The sequence below is a fragment of the Primulina tabacum genome, chromosome 16 (assembly GCF_025594145.1).
Source record: "Primulina tabacum isolate GXHZ01 chromosome 16, ASM2559414v2, whole genome shotgun sequence".
In the NCBI taxonomy this organism is placed as follows: Eukaryota; Viridiplantae; Streptophyta; class Magnoliopsida; order Lamiales; family Gesneriaceae; genus Primulina; species Primulina tabacum.
The window spans coordinates 11,461,640-11,482,597 of NC_134565.1; the positions used below are offsets into that span (position 1 = coordinate 11,461,640).

General features: G+C 36.3%; 3 protein-coding genes across 3 annotated transcripts; 1 reads left to right on the plus strand and 2 right to left on the minus strand.

The window, feature by feature from the left end:
• Window positions 1-262: 262 nt before the first annotated feature.
• Window positions 263-1,185, minus strand: LOC142529866 (cytochrome b561 and DOMON domain-containing protein At3g25290). The gene has a single exon (XM_075635547.1). It carries the CDS (start codon window positions 1,108-1,110, stop codon window positions 394-396), a length of 717 nt encoding a protein of 238 aa, XP_075491662.1. The 5' UTR covers window positions 1,111-1,185; the 3' UTR covers window positions 263-393.
• Window positions 1,186-4,361: 3,176 nt separating this feature from the next.
• LOC142530092 (asparagine--tRNA ligase, cytoplasmic 2) lies at window positions 4,362-7,463 on the plus strand. Its single transcript, XM_075635865.1, has 8 exons — window positions 4,362-4,826; window positions 5,173-5,409; window positions 5,558-6,142; window positions 6,256-6,441; window positions 6,524-6,588; window positions 6,683-6,812; window positions 6,928-6,986; window positions 7,059-7,463. The coding sequence occupies exons 1-8, from the start codon at window positions 4,443-4,445 to the stop codon at window positions 7,240-7,242; spliced, it is 1,830 nt and encodes a 609-aa protein (XP_075491980.1). The 5' UTR covers window positions 4,362-4,442; the 3' UTR covers window positions 7,243-7,463.
• Window positions 7,464-16,555: 9,092 nt separating this feature from the next.
• LOC142530004 (uncharacterized) lies at window positions 16,556-17,701 on the minus strand. Its single transcript, XM_075635753.1, has 4 exons — window positions 17,466-17,701; window positions 17,254-17,384; window positions 17,104-17,178; window positions 16,556-17,032 (listed from the first exon to the last, which is right to left on the minus strand). The coding sequence occupies exons 1-4, from the start codon at window positions 17,650-17,652 to the stop codon at window positions 16,991-16,993; spliced, it is 435 nt and encodes a 144-aa protein (XP_075491868.1). The 5' UTR covers window positions 17,653-17,701; the 3' UTR covers window positions 16,556-16,990.
• Between the last annotated feature and the right edge of the window lie 3,257 nt (window positions 17,702-20,958).

Consider the following 20,958-nt stretch of genomic DNA (forward strand, 5'->3'; position numbering starts at 1 on the left):
CGGTAGCATTGACGCGTCTCACAGATAAAAATTATCTTATTTCAGGATTGATCCGTCTCAAGATAAAGATTATCCAATTTCAAAAACATTCTTTAGATGATAATCTCTATCTTAATTAATTATGTAAAATTATACAAAACGTATATTTTTTGATCGATTCATAATTGGATATATATTTATAATAACAAATAATATTTTTTAATGTATCAATTCAAAAATATATTGAAAGGAAATTGATATATGAATATTTTTCATAATTGTTTTTATTATATATATATATATATTTTTAAAAAGGATGAACAATACATTAGAAGCAGGAAAATGTGATTAATGGTACATACCAAAAACAATATTTTATGACATTCCAAGGCAGTGTAAAGCAAGTCATCCGCTCTAAAGCATCAAAATCGAAGCCCCGACTACCCCCAAAACTCCACATACCACCAAACCACTCAACCCCACCCTTGAACTTCCTGCGCCATTCTTCCCATTCTGCGGCGCGAGCGCGGCGGCACTGGTCGGGGATGGCGCCGGCGCCAGTACACTGCGACTCGTCAACTGTAAAGTACCTTTGGAAGCCAGATTATCCGCCGAAAACGCATGCTTCAGAGGCACCCCATCCTTCACAGAAGCACCCACCTGCCAGACCTGATTAACCTCCTCCGCCTCCGGCAACACTAGCTTCGCGAATATCGTGAATACCCCATTGGAATACTCTGCGCTCTTTTCTAGAACCTCGTAGGAGATCTTGGACTCCGAAATAGGGCCATAGGCCGATATATTGTACGTTTTGACGACGGTGGAGCCGTTGGACTGCTTGAAAGCGACGAGAGCCTGAGATCCAATCATGGCAAGTGCCGTCGGATTAAGAGCCCAAGCCACCCACCCATCTGGATTGGCGGGCGGCGCGATGAATGCGATGGAGAGGGTGGGATTGGGCTTGGATGCAGGGTCGTAGGTCCAGTGGAGGGAGGCCTTGAGAGTGGGGAGGTCCGTACAGTTTGTGAAAGCGACTTTGTGAGAGAATGTCTGTGATGTGCAGGTGAGGGCAGCCGCCGGTGAGAATAGAAAAGCCACGGCGGCGATAAGAAGAATGGAAGAAACGGCCATGGCTGTGTGGTGGAGAGGCTATGTGGGCGTGTGTATATATAGAATAGTTGGGAGGAGGGTAGGGTTGTCATAAAAATTATTTCCTAAATGTGTGCGCTTTCGCCCCTAAATTTCTACCCCCCTTATTTATTGCCACTTTGATTTTTTGTTACGTTTTACATCCCATTCACACTCTATTATTTTATACAAATATATATTTATTTTATTGGATGGATAAACTTTTTTTAAAAAAAGGCTTATTTAATTATTTTTATTCCATTGGATTGGAGGATTTTTCGATTATTATGTGATATTTTCGAACTCGCATCTCCAACCCTCCTTTCTAACGATGGAGGGGATTCACGTGTTATAGTGGAGGAACACTCCTCCAACCCATCTTCATATAATGATCCTACATATTCATTCTATATTTAGAGTACAAAACATAAAATGTATAAATTATAAAAATGTCGTCATCAAAAGTTACGAAATGGTTCTTTTTTATTTTTTTTTTGTCCATTTCATATTTTTTATTTTGAAATTTTTAATTGATTTCATAGTAAATGACATATCACCAACAGATTTTAAAAAAAATGCACACAACAATAAAAATAAATTTTTTTTAGTTCATTCCAATCATGACAATACACCAGTATTCTGGAAGGTCTGACTCGGATGGTGAATTTCCTCCGAAGAATTGTCCAAACGGTGCAGAAATCTCATTCGAGCTATCCCCCTTTGCTATTCTTTTCTGCCAAATTTTATGTTGTTCTTTGACCAAGTATATACGGACTGATTCATCAACGAACATCTAGTGTTGTTTGCAATTTGATTTATGTAATTATTTAATTATATCTGTATGTTTGAAATGAAAAAATTTTAAAATAAAGGAAATATTTGATAACATTTAGATGATATGAATTGAATAATAAATAATTCACGCTAATAAAATTCTTGCACTTATAAATTTCATAAAAAAAATATTTTAGAGGATTTTTTTCATTCTCATAGTAGTTCGAGCTAAATCAATTTATAGAAATATCGAGGGCGAGGAGAGAGTATGAAAATGAATTAATTTGTTCACATTCTTTGAATTTGGTCCCATTGACTTTTCTAATTGCCTTAAATGAGAATCACTCACCTTTTATGCGTGTCTTCCAAATTATTGTGAAGATCCAGTGATTAACCAGACACACACGCGGATGCATTAATCGAAAAATGTTCCATAAAAAAGGGAAATGCTAATTTTTTCGTTCCATTTTATTATTGTACGAATGGACATTACAATTAGCATGAGAAGTAAGAACCGATAAAGTTGTTAAGGTACCGATCAACAATTTAGTGTACATAAATGTAGCAGTGAAAAGTTTTTAGTTATTTTTTAAAAACATGATTATAATTGTTTAGTCCACGCTGTTTTTATAAGTTTACTAAATCGATAAATCATGATCAGATATTCACTCAACACATTTATCATAGCACAGTGACTCTAATGATTAACATCTACCAAATTGAAGTTGTTTACAATAATGAAATCAATAATTAATAATTAAATATAAGAAGCTGACTTCTTGTTGTAGAAACGGGAGGTCAAGCCAGAGAAACGTTGACTCAGATTTTGAAATCCTACAGGTTCCTTGATTAGAGAAATATATTTTAAAATAGCCCAAAATTTTTGACTGGCCCACTATAACCTAGATTTGATTTTGTGTCGGGGACAAAAAATATAAAATTGATTTTTTGAAAAAAATGTTTTCTTCATTAAAAATATTTAAAACAGATTAGGTTTATCGGTTGATGAATTGAAATAATCTAAGAAATCACATTAACTTCGAGGCGGATGGGAAAGCTGTGCTTATGGCAGATTATATGCATTAATTATCGATATATTATAAAATTATCATTTTTTAATTAATAAAATATTTTATACATGCACATGAGGTGCCCATTTTATTAAAGTTTTATGAATCTTTGTTCCAAAATATTAGCCCAATAAAGCGTATTATATACTTCTGATTGGTTGGCTATAAATTACACGGTAATTAATTTTGAAGAAACATAGAGTCTATCCATTCATGACATAGATCGACTCAGTTCATATCAACAATAAAATTTAATATTATTAATGGAGTAAGTTGGGTCAGATATACATCTTATACAATTGACTTGTAAGACAATCTCATATGCGTTTTTGTAGTATACATAAAATTGTAAATATATAAATACCAGTGATAGCCATTTTCCAAGCTCTATGTATGTTTTTATGTTACATTATAATTATAAGGAAAAATCAATGGAATTAGCCAATAACTGTTTTTAATGCCCAAAAGTCCAAGCAATTTTTACTTTATTTTAAAACCTATTCGAATATTTTCTACATAAAAAACCCAAATTATCAAAATGGATTATTTTCCCCAAAATACTCTTTATCAACTTGATTTCAAATAAATAAAATTTTATCACAAAATTTTCGGTTGATTTTTATTTTCAAATAATTATGTATAGTATATTCTTTATAAAATAATTTTAATAAACTAAATTTTATTAACAATTTTAAGATGAACTTTAAAATTATATATATTATATTAATAAAATATTAAACATATATATTTTATGAAGCAGCTTAGTTTCTCGATAAATGCATTTCGTTTATATCAATTGATTAACTCTAGATCACATTATGCATTTTTATAAATTTGAAGCAAATACATGCACACAAAATTGATATAACTAAATAAGAAAAATAAAAATTGTATTCCATTAAATTTATTTAAAAATATATAATAAATTAAACATTTTAAATTACAAATCAATTAAAATTTAGGGTATGTTGAGAACACGATATAATATATATTTTATGATTTAGGTTTTTTTTTTTCGATAGTAAAAATGAAAAATAAATTCTTAAATTTAATAATTTTTTTTTTATTTTCCTCGGGGGAATTCTATCCAAGTAAACCCAGACAAATGCGACTGGATTTTGACGCATTAGGCAAAGAAATCCTCGACAAAGTGTAATAATTTTTAAGGTCCTTGTTTCTTGTCATAATTACTCAATCGCTAAATTGATTTGCATATAGTACTTAAAGAGCACGTTTACGTTTTGAAAACTCCCGCGATTCCCAGCTCTTCAAGAATACCAAACCTTTCCCTTCTCCTTCAAAGTTCCCAAGCTTTCTTTCCTCCACAATCCTTCAAACAAAGCCAAAGCAAAGCATCGTTTCTCTGTTCTATATGCATCTCCACATATATATATATATATAATCCTACTTCTCCCTCACAATCCCAACAAAACAGATAATCTGTTCCATTCGAAGTTTACGGCACGATATTCCTTATTTTTCTCATCTAAGATGGCTTCTGAACAAGCCCTTGTCGAAGGTCCAGCTGCCCTTCAAAAGTATTCGAAAAGGGTAGTCTTGAAAACCATATTAGGCCGTTCCGATGGCGGCGTGGGGTTGATTGGACAACGTGTAATGATTGGGGGATGGGTGAAGTCCTCCCGTGAGTTCAGAAAGGAACCGCCTTTGCCAGCTCCGGAGGTGGTTGGCCCGAAATATACGAGCTGTGTTGAAATTATTCAAACTCGGTTACCATTTTTCCGGTCTATCATGAAGGTTTTAGGTGTAGGCGAGCTTCGTATTCGTGACAAGTTGGATTCTGTTGTCCCTAAACCGCCACAGCCCTCGATTTCGATATTGCAAATCAGTGATGGATCTTCTGTTTCTTCTTTGCAGGTTTGTATAAGTTTATTTCTTGGTTAAGTTTCCTTCACGTTATGTATTGTAAAATATCAACGGTCTACAAGTCCTCGTGCAATTCCACCACTTCGGACACGTTAAAGTTGATGCTACAAGAATTGGAACACATCATGAATTTTAGGAAGAGTAATAAACTTGTTTTGTGTTAATCTGGCACAAGCATGATCTCTATCAGTATCAGATAGACTATAGTTATTCAAACGAGAGTTGTAATCGTTGATGTGATCGAGTGTTTAAACGCGTCCAACAAAAACATCGTTTGACTCATTCAATCAAAATTGGAGCTCCTTTTCTCATGTTGATTGTGTTGGTGTTGGGTCAGGTTCTGGTGGACTCAGCTTTAGCTTCTCCAAGTCATGTGATGCCTACAGGAACTTGCATACATGCAGAAGGCATATTGCAAAAACCATCACTGCAGGGGAAGCAAATCATGGAGTTTAAAGCAGAGAATATACTTTATATTGGGACAGTTGATCAGGATACATATCCTTTGTCGAAGAAGCGTTTGCCTCTCGAATCGTTAAGGGATTCTTCTCATTTTAGGCCACGCACAACAACGGTATTAGCCACTCTATTCTTAACTTGTATCTATTTTTTAACCAAGGTTTCGATATTTTAGAGCTTTGAGAGTTCTGAAAATGAAATCTACCCCATTCAATTTATCGTCAGGGACGTTTATTTTCCACAAATTGATGCATTATTCGCAGGTAGCGTCTGTAATGAGGATCAGAAATGCTCTTACACAAGCAACACATAATTTCTTCCAAGAAAATGGATTTCTCAATGTGCAAGTGCCCATAATCACCGGCACTGATTGTGAGGGATTTGGTGAAAATTTCCTAGTCACAACTCTTCTTGGTACCGATGGAATCAAGGATCAAAGCAATGCTGATGACACTTGGGGCGTGAAACTTGAATCGATTAAAGCATCCGTTAAAGAAAAGAGTAAGAAAGTTGAAGAACTTCAAAGAACCGAAAGCAACGAGGAAGCACTGATTGCTGCGACTCAGGACCTCAAGAAAACTACTGAATTAGCATCACAATTGGAAGAAAAACTAAAGGCAAAAATTGGAAAATCTACGAAAACTTACAAATTTGATTTCTCTAAGGATTTCTTTTCTAGCAAGACTTATTTGACTGTTACTGGTCGCTTGCATTTGGAGAGTTACGGGTGCGCCCTTGGAAATGTTTACTCAGTTGGACCAAGATTTCGTGCAAATAAAAATTATTCCAATAAATCATTGGCTGAGATGTGGATAGCCGAGCTTGAAATGGCATTCTCCCACATAGAGGTATATTTTGCTTAAGTGTGGATGGAGCTGGGATTTGGATTTTGCTTATGAAAACTTAAATTTTTACAAAATCCTAAAATATGAGGTGGTTCACTTTTTCTTGAAAATTTCAGGATTCAATGGACTGTGCAAATGACTTCTTAAAGTTCATTTCCAAGTGGATTCTTGAGAACTGCACTGAAGACCTGAAGTTCATCTCAAGACGTGTTGACAAATTTGTCGTTGATCGGCTTCAATTTATATTAACAAGCCAATTTGAAAAGGTTTCCTACACAGAGGCAGTTGAAGTTTTGAAGAAGGTAAACTGATCTTCTGTCTCCTTTATAAAAATTTCAAGAAATCGTAATATCTTCTACTTTGTTATGATCATCACGAAATCAGGTTACAGAGAAGAAATTCGGAGAAAAAGTTGAATGGGGTGCTTCTCTCAGTGAAGAACATAAAAGGTCTAAAAAACAGGATTGCAGATTACACTTGAATGCTTTGTACAAGTAGAAAGAAATATCTAATCTCTTTTCACGTTTATTTGCTTGGTGGCAGCTATCTAACCGAAGAAATATACAAAAAACCACTTGTCATATACAACCAACCAAGAGAACTTGAGCCATTCTACACACGGTTGAACGATGATGGAAGAACCGTAGCATCATTTGAAATGATCGTGCCAAAGGTAGAAATTAAGCATAAATTCGGTTTAAATCAACATATTTTTTGTTCAATTACCATATCTTATGATACATGCATATATATATGACATGCAATTTTTTTTTTTAATCATAAATTAGGTTGGACCTTTGATTAGAGGAAGCCAAAAGGAAGAACGCTTTAATATGTTGGGCACAAGGTGAGAAAATGTTGTGCTGTCGGGGTTTTTTGCTCATGAGTTATAGCTAATCATAATCTTTGATCTTTGTAGGATTAAGGAACTCGGATTGGAAAACCAGCAGTCCGAATGGTACCTTGATCTTCACAAGCATGGTGTCGCAAAATGCTCGGGTTTCAGCTTCTTGTTTGATCCTTTTGTTCTTTATGCTACTGGACTCAATGATGCCAGAGATGCTGTCCCATTTCCAAGAAGCTTTGGCAAAGCCAGCAATTGAAAGCCATTAATCGAAAAACAACCAATCGTGGATCGATGTTCCATTAAAATTAGTAAACAGTAAGACCATAAGAACGTATACAAGATTAAATACGAGTCCATTCGTGATAAACATTGTACAGATACTTCATTCAAAGGACATTAGTAGACAGGAACTCACGTCGATGAAATAAATGTATGGTTTTATACTCATATTCGTGTGTATATAAACATTCTTGACTATATCCCTTTTTCTTTTTAAAAATTCATCTATTCCTTGTTAATACGGTTTTATATTCGGAATTTCGGATCCATGCATCTCTACTTACACGATACATATTAAAAAAATGTCTAAAAAATTTAATCATATTAAAAAAGATCTCCCAAGAACATATGTTTGGTCGAACCGTGCATGAAAGCAATAGAAAAGAAAAAAAAATAACTTTTGTTGACCAAGAAATTACAAGGTTACATTTTAGCTAAAGTTGGAAAGCACTTGCCATAAGCTCTTCCAAACTCGCACGGCCAAAAGGGGTAAAAGAATATGTTAAGTAGGAATGTAAACCAACCAATTTGCTCGTAAGTTATTCAGAGCTGGGCTCGATAAAAAGCTCGTTCGAGATCGTTGTATAAGTTTATCGAACCGAGCTAGACAATTTTATTAAGTCGAGCTCGAGTTTAAAGTTATTCGGCTTGTAAGCTCGTGAGCCTGTTCCCGAGCTCGACTAGTTTGTTTGGCTGTGAGTGTAACTCAAGCATTAGAAGGAAACTTTAATTGTCCTACAACGATATCAGAGTGAAAGAGAAGTGATCGAAATGTTATAAAATGAGAAGTTACCGCTTTAAATTCTCATATTGTAGTTATTTTGGTTAAGAATAATCGACGAGCTCGAAAATGAGTCCGACAAACTGCTTAAACAAGATAATTGATCCATTAATGAATCGAGCTCGAGCTATTCACGAGCTTAGTCATATAAAAACAAGTCGTTCTCGAGGCTCATGATAAAAACTCGAGTTAAGCTCGAGCTTATATATACTTAAATGAGCCGAGCTCGAGCATGATACAATTCGACTCGGTTCGTTTACATCCCTACTGTCAAGTGAAAAATAAATAGGTAAGTGTAAGAATAAGATCATTCCTGTAGGTTATTTCAGCACTTCTATAAAACAACAGACTGTGAAACATCCACTACTTTTAAACCTTAAAATCCTATTAATTTTTTTTACTTGAACATAGAATTTCGAAATTTATCTTTAAAAAAATAACTTAACAATTCCATAATCGAAAATAATTTAACATCTAAAATTTAAAGTGCATAAAAATCCCTAACTCGTTAATTAATCAAAAACTCTATAATCGACCTTTAACAAGATCAAACTAACCTCAAAATAAAGCATAAAAATCTATAATAAATCGTTAACAAAATATTTAAAACTTTGACTATTAAGCTAATGCGAAAAATAAAGTCCCAAGGAAGTGTACTGTCGGACTCGATCCACTCAAGCGTCAGTGCCTCCCTGAATCTCATTCTCACCTGCAAAATTCAGACCTAGTGAGTCTAATGACTCAGCACATTTTAAACATGAGTAACAAATAATACATATATAAGCACATGCATTAAAAATCATAATTTTATTCAAAATAAGCTAACATAAATTTGTAAGCATAATTTAAATCCTAAATCGTCAAATCATAAAGCTTTCCATCATTTATCGTTTTGGGTGAAGTTTGATTCTTGAAAGTGACTAGATGTATCATGTGGTCGACTGATCAGTCTTAACTCACCATTGCACGTGAGGACGGGCACTAGGCACCGACATAAATGGAAATACGATCGTTGGACTCTCTTTGGGACCTTCTCCCGTGAACGAGCTCTTTCTGGGACCTTCTCATTCACGATATTCCCAGTAATTATATATCATATCATTTTTTACACAGTCAATTCACATCCTTCAAAATATTTTACCTTTTTTCATAAAATATCACGTCCTTTCCTCATTCGAAAAAATAACATTTTAACAGTAAAAATTGCGCAGCTTTATCATAAATCATAAAATCCTATATTTTCATCATAAATGTTTTAGAATATCATTTAGCATGCGTTATGATTCTTTGGGACACTGCCCATCCTTTACGTACTACCCATAGGTAAAATGACTGTGTAGAACCCGTAAATCAAACTACGTATAAGCCATGCATAATTTCTAGTATTTAAATTAAAAATGATTTCTTTATTATTTAAAGCATTTTAAAGTTGTTAGTCATGATTATTTATTTTTAATCGCATAAGTATGGTTTTATCGTTTCAGTTAAATAAGTGAGGCCGGATTGGAGTTAGAGTTTTGAGATAAAATTTAATATTAAGAAAACATTCCTAGAATTTATTTAAGATAAATAATAAGTTAATTTAATGTAAAAGAAGGTTTAAGGAATTATTTAAGTAATTTAAAGATTTAGCTATGCATGCAAGATAATGTTATTCCACAATTAATTTATTAATTCACTAAAATATTTAAAGGGTAGATAAAACACTAAAGATATTAAAAATACATTATGTAAGAAATATTTTCCCTCCCATTACTCTACAATTTTCGGCCATTTCACTTTGTAGGATTTAAATTTGTCAACTCACAATTTTGGGTATCTTTCTTTATCCCTTCTTGGCATAGATAATTCCTTCAAACTTTAAATCTTCAATAATTAATAATTAAGCAATATTCTCACCCCAAATATCTAATAAAATCGGCTCCTCCCTTCTAGACTTAAAATTTGTTTGACAACTCATTTCCTTGATATCTTTCCTTAATCTTTTCTAGGTAGATAATTTCCCCCACTTTTAAATCACCAACAAATAAATAGTTAAGCAATTTTCTCCCTTGTTCCTAGACCAAAAATTCGACCAAGTGCACCCTTTATTTTCCTTCAAAAATCTTTTGATATCAAATCATTCCTTATCTCACAAATTAGAAAGATAGAAAGATTCATTTCTTCCTTTTATCTTGCAACCTTTCCTTCATTTCCTAGACACTTTCTTCTCTCTGTTTTCGAAATTTCAAAGCCTTTTTCAGTAGAGAAATCGTGAGAGAGCCTTGAGAAAACAAGAGAGAAAATCGAGTAGAAACAAGAAAGTGAAGAACACTCCGTCTCCGCCGCGCCGCGTCGATGTTTTCATTTGTTTTTCTTTCAAAACAAATCCAGGCATGTATATGTTTTTATTTACTCCTCAATCAAGTCATATACTGAAATTTTTACATCACATGTGCATGATTTTAATCACAAAAAAAAAAACCGATACAAGGCTGCAACACTTTCGAACTTCTGTACAGATTTTCGGTTTCACTTCATGCTTCACGTTGGGATTCGTTTTGGTTGATTTACAGGTTGGATCGATCCTAGGCTCCCAAGGCAGCTTATGGTCATGTCCTAGGGCGTGTTAGGAAGAGTTTGGTCCGTTGGTTTGAACCCTTTCGCCCCCAGCAGCACGTTTCGACAGCAACTGTCCCGGCTGCCATTTCGAATCTCAAACTTTGAATCTTGCGTGGCTAAGGCGTGTGTTCTGATCTCGGCTGCCCTAGGGGCTATAGCCATGGTCCGAACCTCTCCTTGGCATGTCTAGGATGTGACCAAGATGCCCTTTCATGGCTTGGTTCACGGTCCCGACCCCCCCGATTTTAAAACAAAACAATGCATGTGATCCACGGTTCAGTTTTCTGAATTTTCTGTGTAAGTTTGTGTTCGGTTTTGTGGTTTGGTGTGGATCTTGGTTGGCTTCTGGCCCTTAGCCATGGTTCATACCATACCTCTTGATGTCTAGATCATGTCATGGTCAATCAAATGGCCACTGGAATGGTCCATGACAGCAAGAACAATTGCAACACCCCACGCGTGCATATGCGTTCTCGGCTGAAGATTTTCGGGTTGTTCTGGTGTTGTTTGGACTGTGGCTGGCCTAGGGCCCTTAGCCATGGTTCAAACCATACCTTAGGATGTTGGTAAGAGGCTCTGGTTGGTGGTTCAATCCCCAATGGCCGATAGTCTCGAAAACAAAGCATGCGAGCATAAACGCTGCTGCTGTATTTTTGACAGCAAGTTGGTGCTCCGGTTCAGAGGCTCGTTTGAGTTCTTGGTTGGCTTTTAGCCTATGGAATTGGACTGGAAAGTGCCTCATTGAGTTAGAAAGGTCATGTTTTTGGCCGTTCGTGATTCGGTTAAGTTTAGAGGTCGTACGAGAAGTTACGGTGCAATGTGCCAAAATGACTCTCGAAAGAGCGTTTCATGTTTTTGGCCTCCATTCCACAAATTTCGAGTACTGTAATTTTAAGAGCATTATGTCATCATTTTAGGTGTATTTTAATCATGATATGCTAGAATTAGGTCGCAGCGAGCCTGGGAACGATCTAACCCTTTCGGTAAAAAAATACAGGACATTTAATTATATTACGTGCATAAAAATATAAAATGTTCATTTTTGAGATATATGCGATATTGCCTGTGGCCACTTCACGTTCATGGGATTGCAGCTTATCATGGGATTAACACTTCATCCGGTGGTCAATGACCGGTTCATGTTCATGTATTGGTAGATCTCTACCGCCCAGTATACTGTGGTTTAGTCTGATCAGACGATTCATTTCACGTTATGGGCCACATGCGTAGAACATATTCTCAAAAGAAAATTATTACATGCTATTTCATGACAGGGCTCTATCGAGCAAACATTTCACTTACGATTTTCAGTTAAGTTATGCACGTATTTATAATTACTCATGACAAGATATTTTCACATTAAGCTTTACGACATGATATCTTTACACGGCATGAAATTTTATGATATATTTACTTGTTATCTACGATATATGCATGCTGAGTCTTTAGACTCACTAGACTTGATTGTTGTAGGTACTGATGAGGTCGAGACTGAGGGCGGGGACCAGTGAGCCATCTTGGGTCGGCAGTAGTAGGAACCCGAGGACCTCATGCTTCAGTTCATTTATCATTTTTATGATCAAACATTTTTATCGCGATTGCTTATTTTAAATTTGTTGTTTCAAAAAAGACATTTACTTCCACTGCTATGTTGAACATTAAACCTTTTATCAGTTTAATTTATGAATGAGGCATATTACTTAATTTAAAAGAAAATTTTAAATTTTTCTGCAATTTTTCAAATACGAATTTCGGGCCTCTACAGCTGGTAGCAGAGCCTATGTTCTTGTAAAGGGTTGTACTACTACTGACCTCGAGAAGCTCACAAAGTCACGTCTTCGGTCTGTAAGTTTTACGTTTACGCATTTCTTTTAAAGCATGAAATATTTTTACAGCATGTTTCCATGAAATGATTTATGTCTAGATTATCATTTTGCAGTATTTATTTAAATTTAAAGAAATAATATAGATTATGCATGTTAGTTACGTATGGGTTATGTATGGAACAGTATGCCTCCTAGACGCATTCTTGAGCGCACGAGAGAGGATGAGCCTCGCCAGGAGGACGGTGAGAATTAGAGGTAAGAGAGAAATTTACCACCTCCACCTCCCCCGGACATGAATGCCCAGATGTTAGCTGGGATGACTCAGTTCTTCGCACAGTTTGTGGGGAACAACGCTGTGACAGCCAGGCTGACAGGGCCCGAGGCTACCTATGAGCGCTTCATGAAGATGAGGCCGATGGAGTTCTCCGGGACTTCCGATCCTATGATTGCCGAGGACTGGATCAAGTCCCTCGAAGTTATCTTTGAGTTTATGGAGCTTGGGGATGCGGACAGAGTCGTTGTGTGACATATCTATTTGGAGCAGATGCCCGCTTATGGTGGGAAGGAGCATCAGTAGATTTGAACTTGGCTACGCTGAGCTGGACGCGCTTCACGGAGGTATTTTACTCCAAATATTTTACTGACGAAGTGCATTCTAGATTGACCAGGGAGTTCATGACCCTGAGGCAGGGAGAGCTGACTGTTACGGATTTCATCCGTAAGTTTGAGAGGGGCTGCCATTTTGTGCCCCTGATTGCGAATGATGCGGGTGCCAAGCTGAGGCACTTTCTAGATGGTTTACGGTCGATCTTGCGCCGCGATGTTAGGGTGGCTGGCCCTATTACCTTTGAAGTCGCTGTTTTCAGAGCTCTTGCTGCAGAGCAAGATTAGATTGACATTGAGAGGGATCGCCAGGGCAAGTGACCAGTCCAAATGCCACACCGCCCTCCTCCTCAGCAGCAGCCACAGAATAAGAGGCCTTTCCATGGCCCACCCAGAAACAGAGGACAACAGTAGCAGCGGGGACGCACAGTCCCGAGGACTTTTGATCACCCAGTCTGTCCTAAGTGCACACGCCGCCATGCTGGAGCGTGTATGTATGGTTCCGGGAAGTGTTACAAGTGTGGTAGTCCAGATCACTTGCTGCAGCAGTGCCCACATGGGAGTCTGCCTACCCAAGGCAGAGTTTTTGCTCTCCATGCAGCGGAGACAAACCCAGACACCATGCTCATGACATGTATCTTAAAGCTTTAAGTTAATATTTGAAATTCATTGTTTTGGGAATCTGGATTAAGATTTTGAACATAGAATTGATGATAGGATTACATGCTCTAATCAGTGTTATTTTCGGGAATTTAGTTTAGAAGAACTCTGGCCTTTGCATGTCTATTAAGTTAGTTCTAGTGATTATTGGGTTCAGCTTGACGTTCCAATCTTTCAGGGAGAATTTTTATATCTGGTTCCGCTACGAAAGCCTTGATAGATTCAGGGGCTTTTCACTCGTTTATTTCGGAGGTCTTTGCTAACTTCCTCAAGGTCAAGACCGTTGGGTTAGATGTGGCGTATTCAGTAGTTTTGCCTTCTGGAGAGGAGATGACAGCTACCAATGTGATCCGAGACATAGACCTCGAGCTTCATGGCAATCTTGTTTATGCGGATCTTATCGTACTGCCGATGCCAGAGTTTGACATCATTCTAGGTATGGACTGGCTATTGCGGAACAAAGTTTTGATTGACTTCCAGCGGAGATCTGTTCCAGTTCGACCGCCTGGGATGGCGCAGTTCTTATTCGAATCAGACAGGTACTTTCCTTTATCGCGTATTTTACCTTGTGTCCAGGCTAGGAAGCTCATACGTAGAGGGTGTCGTGCGTTTTTAGCGACTTTTGTATCCGTTCCCGAGGTACCCAGTCAGTCAGCCTCCGATGTTCCCATTGTTAGAGATTTTCTAGACGTTTTTCCTGAGGACGTATCCGGTATGCCACCTGAGAGAGAGGTGGAGTTTTCGATTGAGTTTATGCCAGGTACGGTACCAATCTCAAAAGCACCGTACCGACTAGCACCGACAGTGATGGTAGAACTCAAGAAGCAAATTCAGGAACTTCTTGACAAGGAGTTCATTCGCCCGAGTTTTTCACCATGGGGCGCTCCAGTCTTATTTGTGAAGAAGAGGATGGTTCTATGAGGCTCTGTATTGATTATCGGGAGTTGAACAGGGTTACGGTGAAGAACAAGTACCCACTTCCGCCGATTGATGACTTATTTGATCAGTTGCAGGGAGCTTCGATATTCTCCAAGATTGATCTACGTTCCGGTTATCATCAGTTGAGGGTGAAAGATGCTGATGTCTCCAAGACTGCTTTTAGGACTCGTTATGGCCACTACGAGTTCCTTGTGATGCCGTTCGGTTTGACGAATGCGCCAGCGATCTTAATGGATCTCATGAATCGCGTATTTCAGCCGTATCTTGACCAGTTTGTGATAGTGTTCATAGACGACATTCTCGTGTACTCGAAGAATCATGAGGATCACAGCCATGGTTCGCTGTTGCGGTCGCGGAGATCGGAACGGATGCTACCGTTCCAGTTACAATGAAATTTCGCGGAACGGTCGCGGAACGGGTATTTAAAAAAAATATTATAAATATATAAAAATTTAAAATTTTTGGAAAATATTTAGAAATAAAAAAATTAAAATAAATATCATTTAAATAGAATATTTGATGTAAATAAGAAATTTAAATATTTTTAAAATTTTATTAACAATTTATTGAACACAATTTATATCGTCATTATATTTAAAATATTTCCAATCATATCAAAAAATAAATATACTATTAAAAGTTATTTGTATTTAATTAATTAAAACATTAAAATATTTTCGATTGGATATATATAAGTTCGCACAAATTTGAATCAATTTAGAGTGATAGACTAATAATAACCATCAAATCTTATATAAAGTGATGTTACAAATTATTTAACATCAATTAAAATAGAAAAATTTTATAATTAACTTAGTTTTTTTCACACTTTGTAATGAAAATTTCTCAATAGAAATAGTTGACTTGCGGTCTCTTCTTTATTAGTCTTTCATTGATGGATGCAGCGGGAAAAAGACTCAAGATTCACCATCTCACATCAACCGAGTTTCTTTGCTTTCCAATGTTCCTAGTGAAATTAATGTTAAGCTTATTAAATTACTCATATCATATGATAATAAAATAACAATGAGAAATGAAATATAAGTTGATGAAAACAAATATTTATATAGAAAGGTACCTGTAAATGTTATATCATCGAGACTAATACAATGAAGAATGACGTGGAGGAACAAAATCATTAGTGTATTCTTCTTCGGGATTCAGTTGAGAAAATTGATCTCCACTATATGGTTGCTGATATAAACCAGTGTTAAATTGTCCTGGTGGATATGCATTAAATAGTGGATTTGAAAATGAATGTATACGGTGTAATGAGGGAGAATTTAATAATGTATCATCACGATGATGGTAGTCTCCAAATTCTTGATGTCCAAAAGAATTACTGGCCTCACTTGAAGATATAGAACCATGACCTTCATGTCTAATACCAGTGGCTGCTGGTGCTTGAGGATTATGATATCTATTTCGGCAACTATTAGAAAATCTCTCAAATTGATTATTCCTAGAACCATGAGAATACCCAAAGTCTGGTTCATTATATCCAATGGCACCACGACCAAAATTTTGAGAGCTCCAATGGTAATTTTTCGAACCATCTCCAAACTGAAATTGATGGTGACCCCCCAAGCCCAAATTTTTTATTTCCTCTTCCACACGCATATATGAATCTGAAGATCCACTAAAATGTTCATCATCTTCAGCACTCGAGAACCCTGTCAAACTTGCTAAAAAGCGACGTTGTTCTTCTATCCCAGGACGATACCCATGATCAGTGTCTTGTGTTGCATAATAATTCTCTTTCCCCCGTGCCCATGACATGCCAGCATCATATTGATCATCTTGACATGCTTGATCAGCGTCTCCAGGTTTTTTGCCACTTTCCCTATTGTTCCCATCACCACTATCATCATTGTCGTCACTTTTATCGTCATTGTCAGTTTCATCACTTTCATTTAATATGTTTCCTTTTCCTTTTGATAATCTTGAGGTGCCCTCATTGTTTTTGTTCTTGTTGCTCTCTTGGGCATTTGATATTTCATGACCTTGATCTAACCATTCTAAGTCATCGTCTTGCAACATAGAGGGTTCATTATCTCTAGTCCATTCATTTAAAATATCATCATCTTTGAATATGTGATCAAGATCTATAGGACTATAGTAATCATCATCTCCACTTTTTTGCATCAAATTTCTTACTCTTAACCGCATATTGTAATGGACATATACCAATTTATGCAATTTTTCAATCGCCAAACGATTGCGAAGCTTAGTATGTATTAAAGACCATGTGCTCCAATTTCTCTCACAACCAGAAGATGAACATGTTTGACTAAGAACTTTAATTGCAAGTTTTCTTAGGTGGGGAGCTTCTTCACCATACTCATTCCACCATTCAGCTGAGAAATGAAACATATGATATATATTGTATAACTTTAATATCTATGAAAAAACATAAAGAAATTCAAACCTGGAAGACTTTTTTAACCGCCATTTTTGCAAGTGGAGATCCAAACTCTCCAATTTGTTCAGTAAACAATTTAATCTGTGAAACATGTTTGATAAAAACTATAGTATACTGGATATAAAATATGTTAAGCAAAACTTATAAATATAATACCTCATTAATCATTGCAGCTTGTGTATTTAAATCGGGCTCTAGTCTTTTGATTACTGTCTTCAATCCTCGTCTTACTTCATCAGTGTAAACACATGTTCCAGAATATTGGAGCATTGGATTGAGAAAATATGCTAAAAACACACAAATTTAAAATTATATAACGATAACCACAACAATGGATTTATTTTTTTGTAAATATAATCTAATTTTACCTGCAGCATGTAGGTGTTGGTGTAATTGATTATACCAATGCTCATCAATCACATCCCAGTACAATTGCCAGTCTTTCACACTTTCTTTTATAGATAGTTTAGCTCTATCCATTGCTTCATATATAATCGATAGCGTTGGCTTATTGTCTTGATCAACCAACTTCAAAACTTTGACGAGAGGTTCCATTGCTGTGCATATATCACGAGCCGACTTCCAAAATTTTGTGTCCAAAATGATCGCTGTAACTTTTTCGACATCTTTTCTTCTCTTGCTTGTGTTGTTGTACTCACGCCACTCAACTGAAGTGCACAATCTCTTCAAATCTTGACAATACCGGACGAGACTTTCTAAAGAAATAAATTCAGTAGCAAAGCGAGTGATTCCAGGTCTCAAGAATTCACGATCATTTGTGTAGATTTTCATTAAGTTCACGATTTTGTCACTATTGTATATAAAACTTGTTATTTGCTTTGCTTTATCAATGCACCTCTTTACCTTTGTCATCTTACCAATATCTTCAAGCATAAGATCAATGCAGTGTGCAGCACAAGGTGACCAAAACATGTGAGGTCTTTCAATCATCAATTTCTGTCCAGCAGCTTTGTTTGCACTTTCACTATCTGTAACCACATGTACAACATTTTCTTCTCCAATATCGTCAATAACATTATTCAGAAGAGATAATATAAAATCGACTGTCTTTCTTTTGTTTGTGCAATCCAGTGAACTATGAAATATCATGTTGCGATCGCAGTATATCATAAAATTAATGATAGGATGCTTGTTGCGTGTGCTCCAACCATCACACATTATTGTACATCCATATTTTGGCCATTTGGATTTTAATGTATTCAAATATATAGTGATATCTTCGACCTCCTCTTCCAGGAAAACACCACCTATTTGACGTCCCGAAGGACCTTGTACTCCAGGTCCAACATTTGCGATGGCATTAATCATTGCTTGGTAGTATGGACCACTATCTGCTGCATGAAATGGAATTGCATTGTATATAAACCATTTTGAAATAGCCTTCCCAACATCTTTGAACTTTTCAGGAGCAAACCAATTTTTTATACTCTTTCGTTTTGATGAAAACATGTAAGAATCAATCCCTTTCGATGGTAACTGAGCTCTCTCTCGTACGCTAAAGCTACGAGTCATCTGTTTTCTTAAATTGGGATTTGCACTTGGTAAACTACCACCAACATTTCCTGAAATTAAATAATATAATCTAATCAGAATTTTTATATTACTCCATTAAAATTAAGTTTTTAAAATGATACATTAATTTTGAACCATATCGGATATGCATCAACTATAAAAATAAAATATTTATTTACCTGAACCATATTGGTTTTGCATATCTTCCTCAAATGCTCTTGTTCTACGACTTTCTTTCATTACTTTTCGCAGTGCCCTATTTCCATATCTTCTAAAGTTTCTTCATAGGTATTATCAAATTTATCATCATCTCCACTATCACTGCAATTATCGAGTCCATGTATGCTCTGTTGAATTGCATTAATAGCAATTTTTTTCTTTTTTTTGATTAAATTTCTCTCGTTCTTAGTATCTTGAAGATGTTTCCGGAACATCAATGATATTTCTTTTGGAGCTTCAGTGCATGACTCAACATTTCCAACAACATGAGCAATATGTTTGTAGAACCCGTAAATCAGTTTACGTATAAGCCATGCATAATTCTAGATTTTTAAATTTAATTGACTTCATTGCATGATTATTTTAAATGCATTTATTTGAAGTTAATTATTCATTATTTCAGTTCAGTAGTTTGATTTTTAGCATTTCAGTTATTTCAGTGAGGCCGGACCGGAGTTGGAGTTTTGAGATAGAATTTAAGATTCGAGAAATATTTCCAGAAGTTAATTTAGCTATCAAGTAAGTTCATTTAAGTTAGAAAGGGAGGTTTGTGGATTTAATTTAATTATTTGAGGTGATTAAGAAATGAACTCATTTAAGTTGCATAATTAAGGGGTTAGCTCACCAAATTAATTAAAGAATTAGTAAAGTTTTTAAGGGTTATTAATTCACTAGATAATTATTTTTCCCTTCCTTTTATTAGTGAATTTCGGCCACCCCCTTAGACTATTAAACAATTCATTTGCCTTGCCACCTTTGACCCTTTCTTGTATTTAATTAGGAAGATAATTCTTTGATCTTTCTAGCACCATTTAATGATCTAATTAGCATTATCCTATCCTAGTCTAGTATGTAAAAATCGGCCACTACCTCTAGAAACATCCACCAACATTTGATACCAAACTAGAATTCAAAATTTAAAATGAGAAGACTTGGTCTTGGATCTTCCTTATATCTTGCATCCACTTCCCTCACCCTCCTAACCATCTTTTCCCCTTTCTCCTTTTAGAAAATTCAGAGTGAATTCAGACTCATTTTCAGAGGTAAAAGTCGTGAGTTCATAGCCTAAGAGTAGAGAGAAAAATCGAGAGCCAGAATCAAGAGAAACGTTCCACTCCTCCGCGCCGTCTCGTCTCTTCTTTTCGTTTTCATTTCAAACGATAACCAGGCATGTCTAGATTTCTTTCAAACCTCAATCAAGTCATATTATCAATTATTTTTCAGTATATGATCATGTTTTATCAAGCAAAAACCGAAATACATGTCAAAACATTTTGAAACAACACATGCAGAAATTTCGATTTTTCCTTGGCAAGCTTCACGGTTTCTTTTGGTTTGTGAGTTTCAGGTGATTGGTTCGACTCCAGGCTCCCAAGGCGACTTATATACATGTAATAGGATGCATTAGGACCACATTTGTCCATCGGTTTCAGCCCATGCTCGCTGGAAAGCAAGAAATGACAGAAACACCATTTGTGTCCCTTTTTGAGTTCGAAAATTCAGTTTGGTTGTCAAGGAGGAAGGATCTGATCTTGGCTGCCCCAAGGGCCTAAAGCCATGGTTAGATCACTTCCCTAGCATGTCTAAGACGTGACTAAGTTGCCTTTTTGGTGGCTTGGTCCATGGCTCATCGGTTTTTAATCAAAACATCAAAACAGCCCCCTATACCCTTCGGCCCCTTCCATTTTTCAGCATATGGTTTCAGTTTTTGGTTGCTTGGTATGGATCTTGGTTGGCCTATGGCCCATAGCCACGGTTCATACCATGCCCCTATATGTCTAGATCGTGCCATGGTCAATCAAATAGCCACTGGAACGACGCAAGACATCGATCTAGGCAAAACACTACACACGCATGCACGTTGGTTCTTGGTTGGAGTTTCGGTGTGATGCGGATTGTGGCTGGCCTAGGGCCCTTAGTCACGGTTTGAATCATTCCTTGGGATGTTGGTAAGAGTCTCTGGTCGGTGGTTCATGCCCCAATGGCCGGTAGTCTCGAAAACAACATAAGTTACACGATTGTACAGTTGCTGGAAAATTACAGCAAGTTGCTGTGTCGGTTCGGAGGCTCGTTTGAGTTCTGGTTGGCGTTTAGCCCATGGCCTTGGAC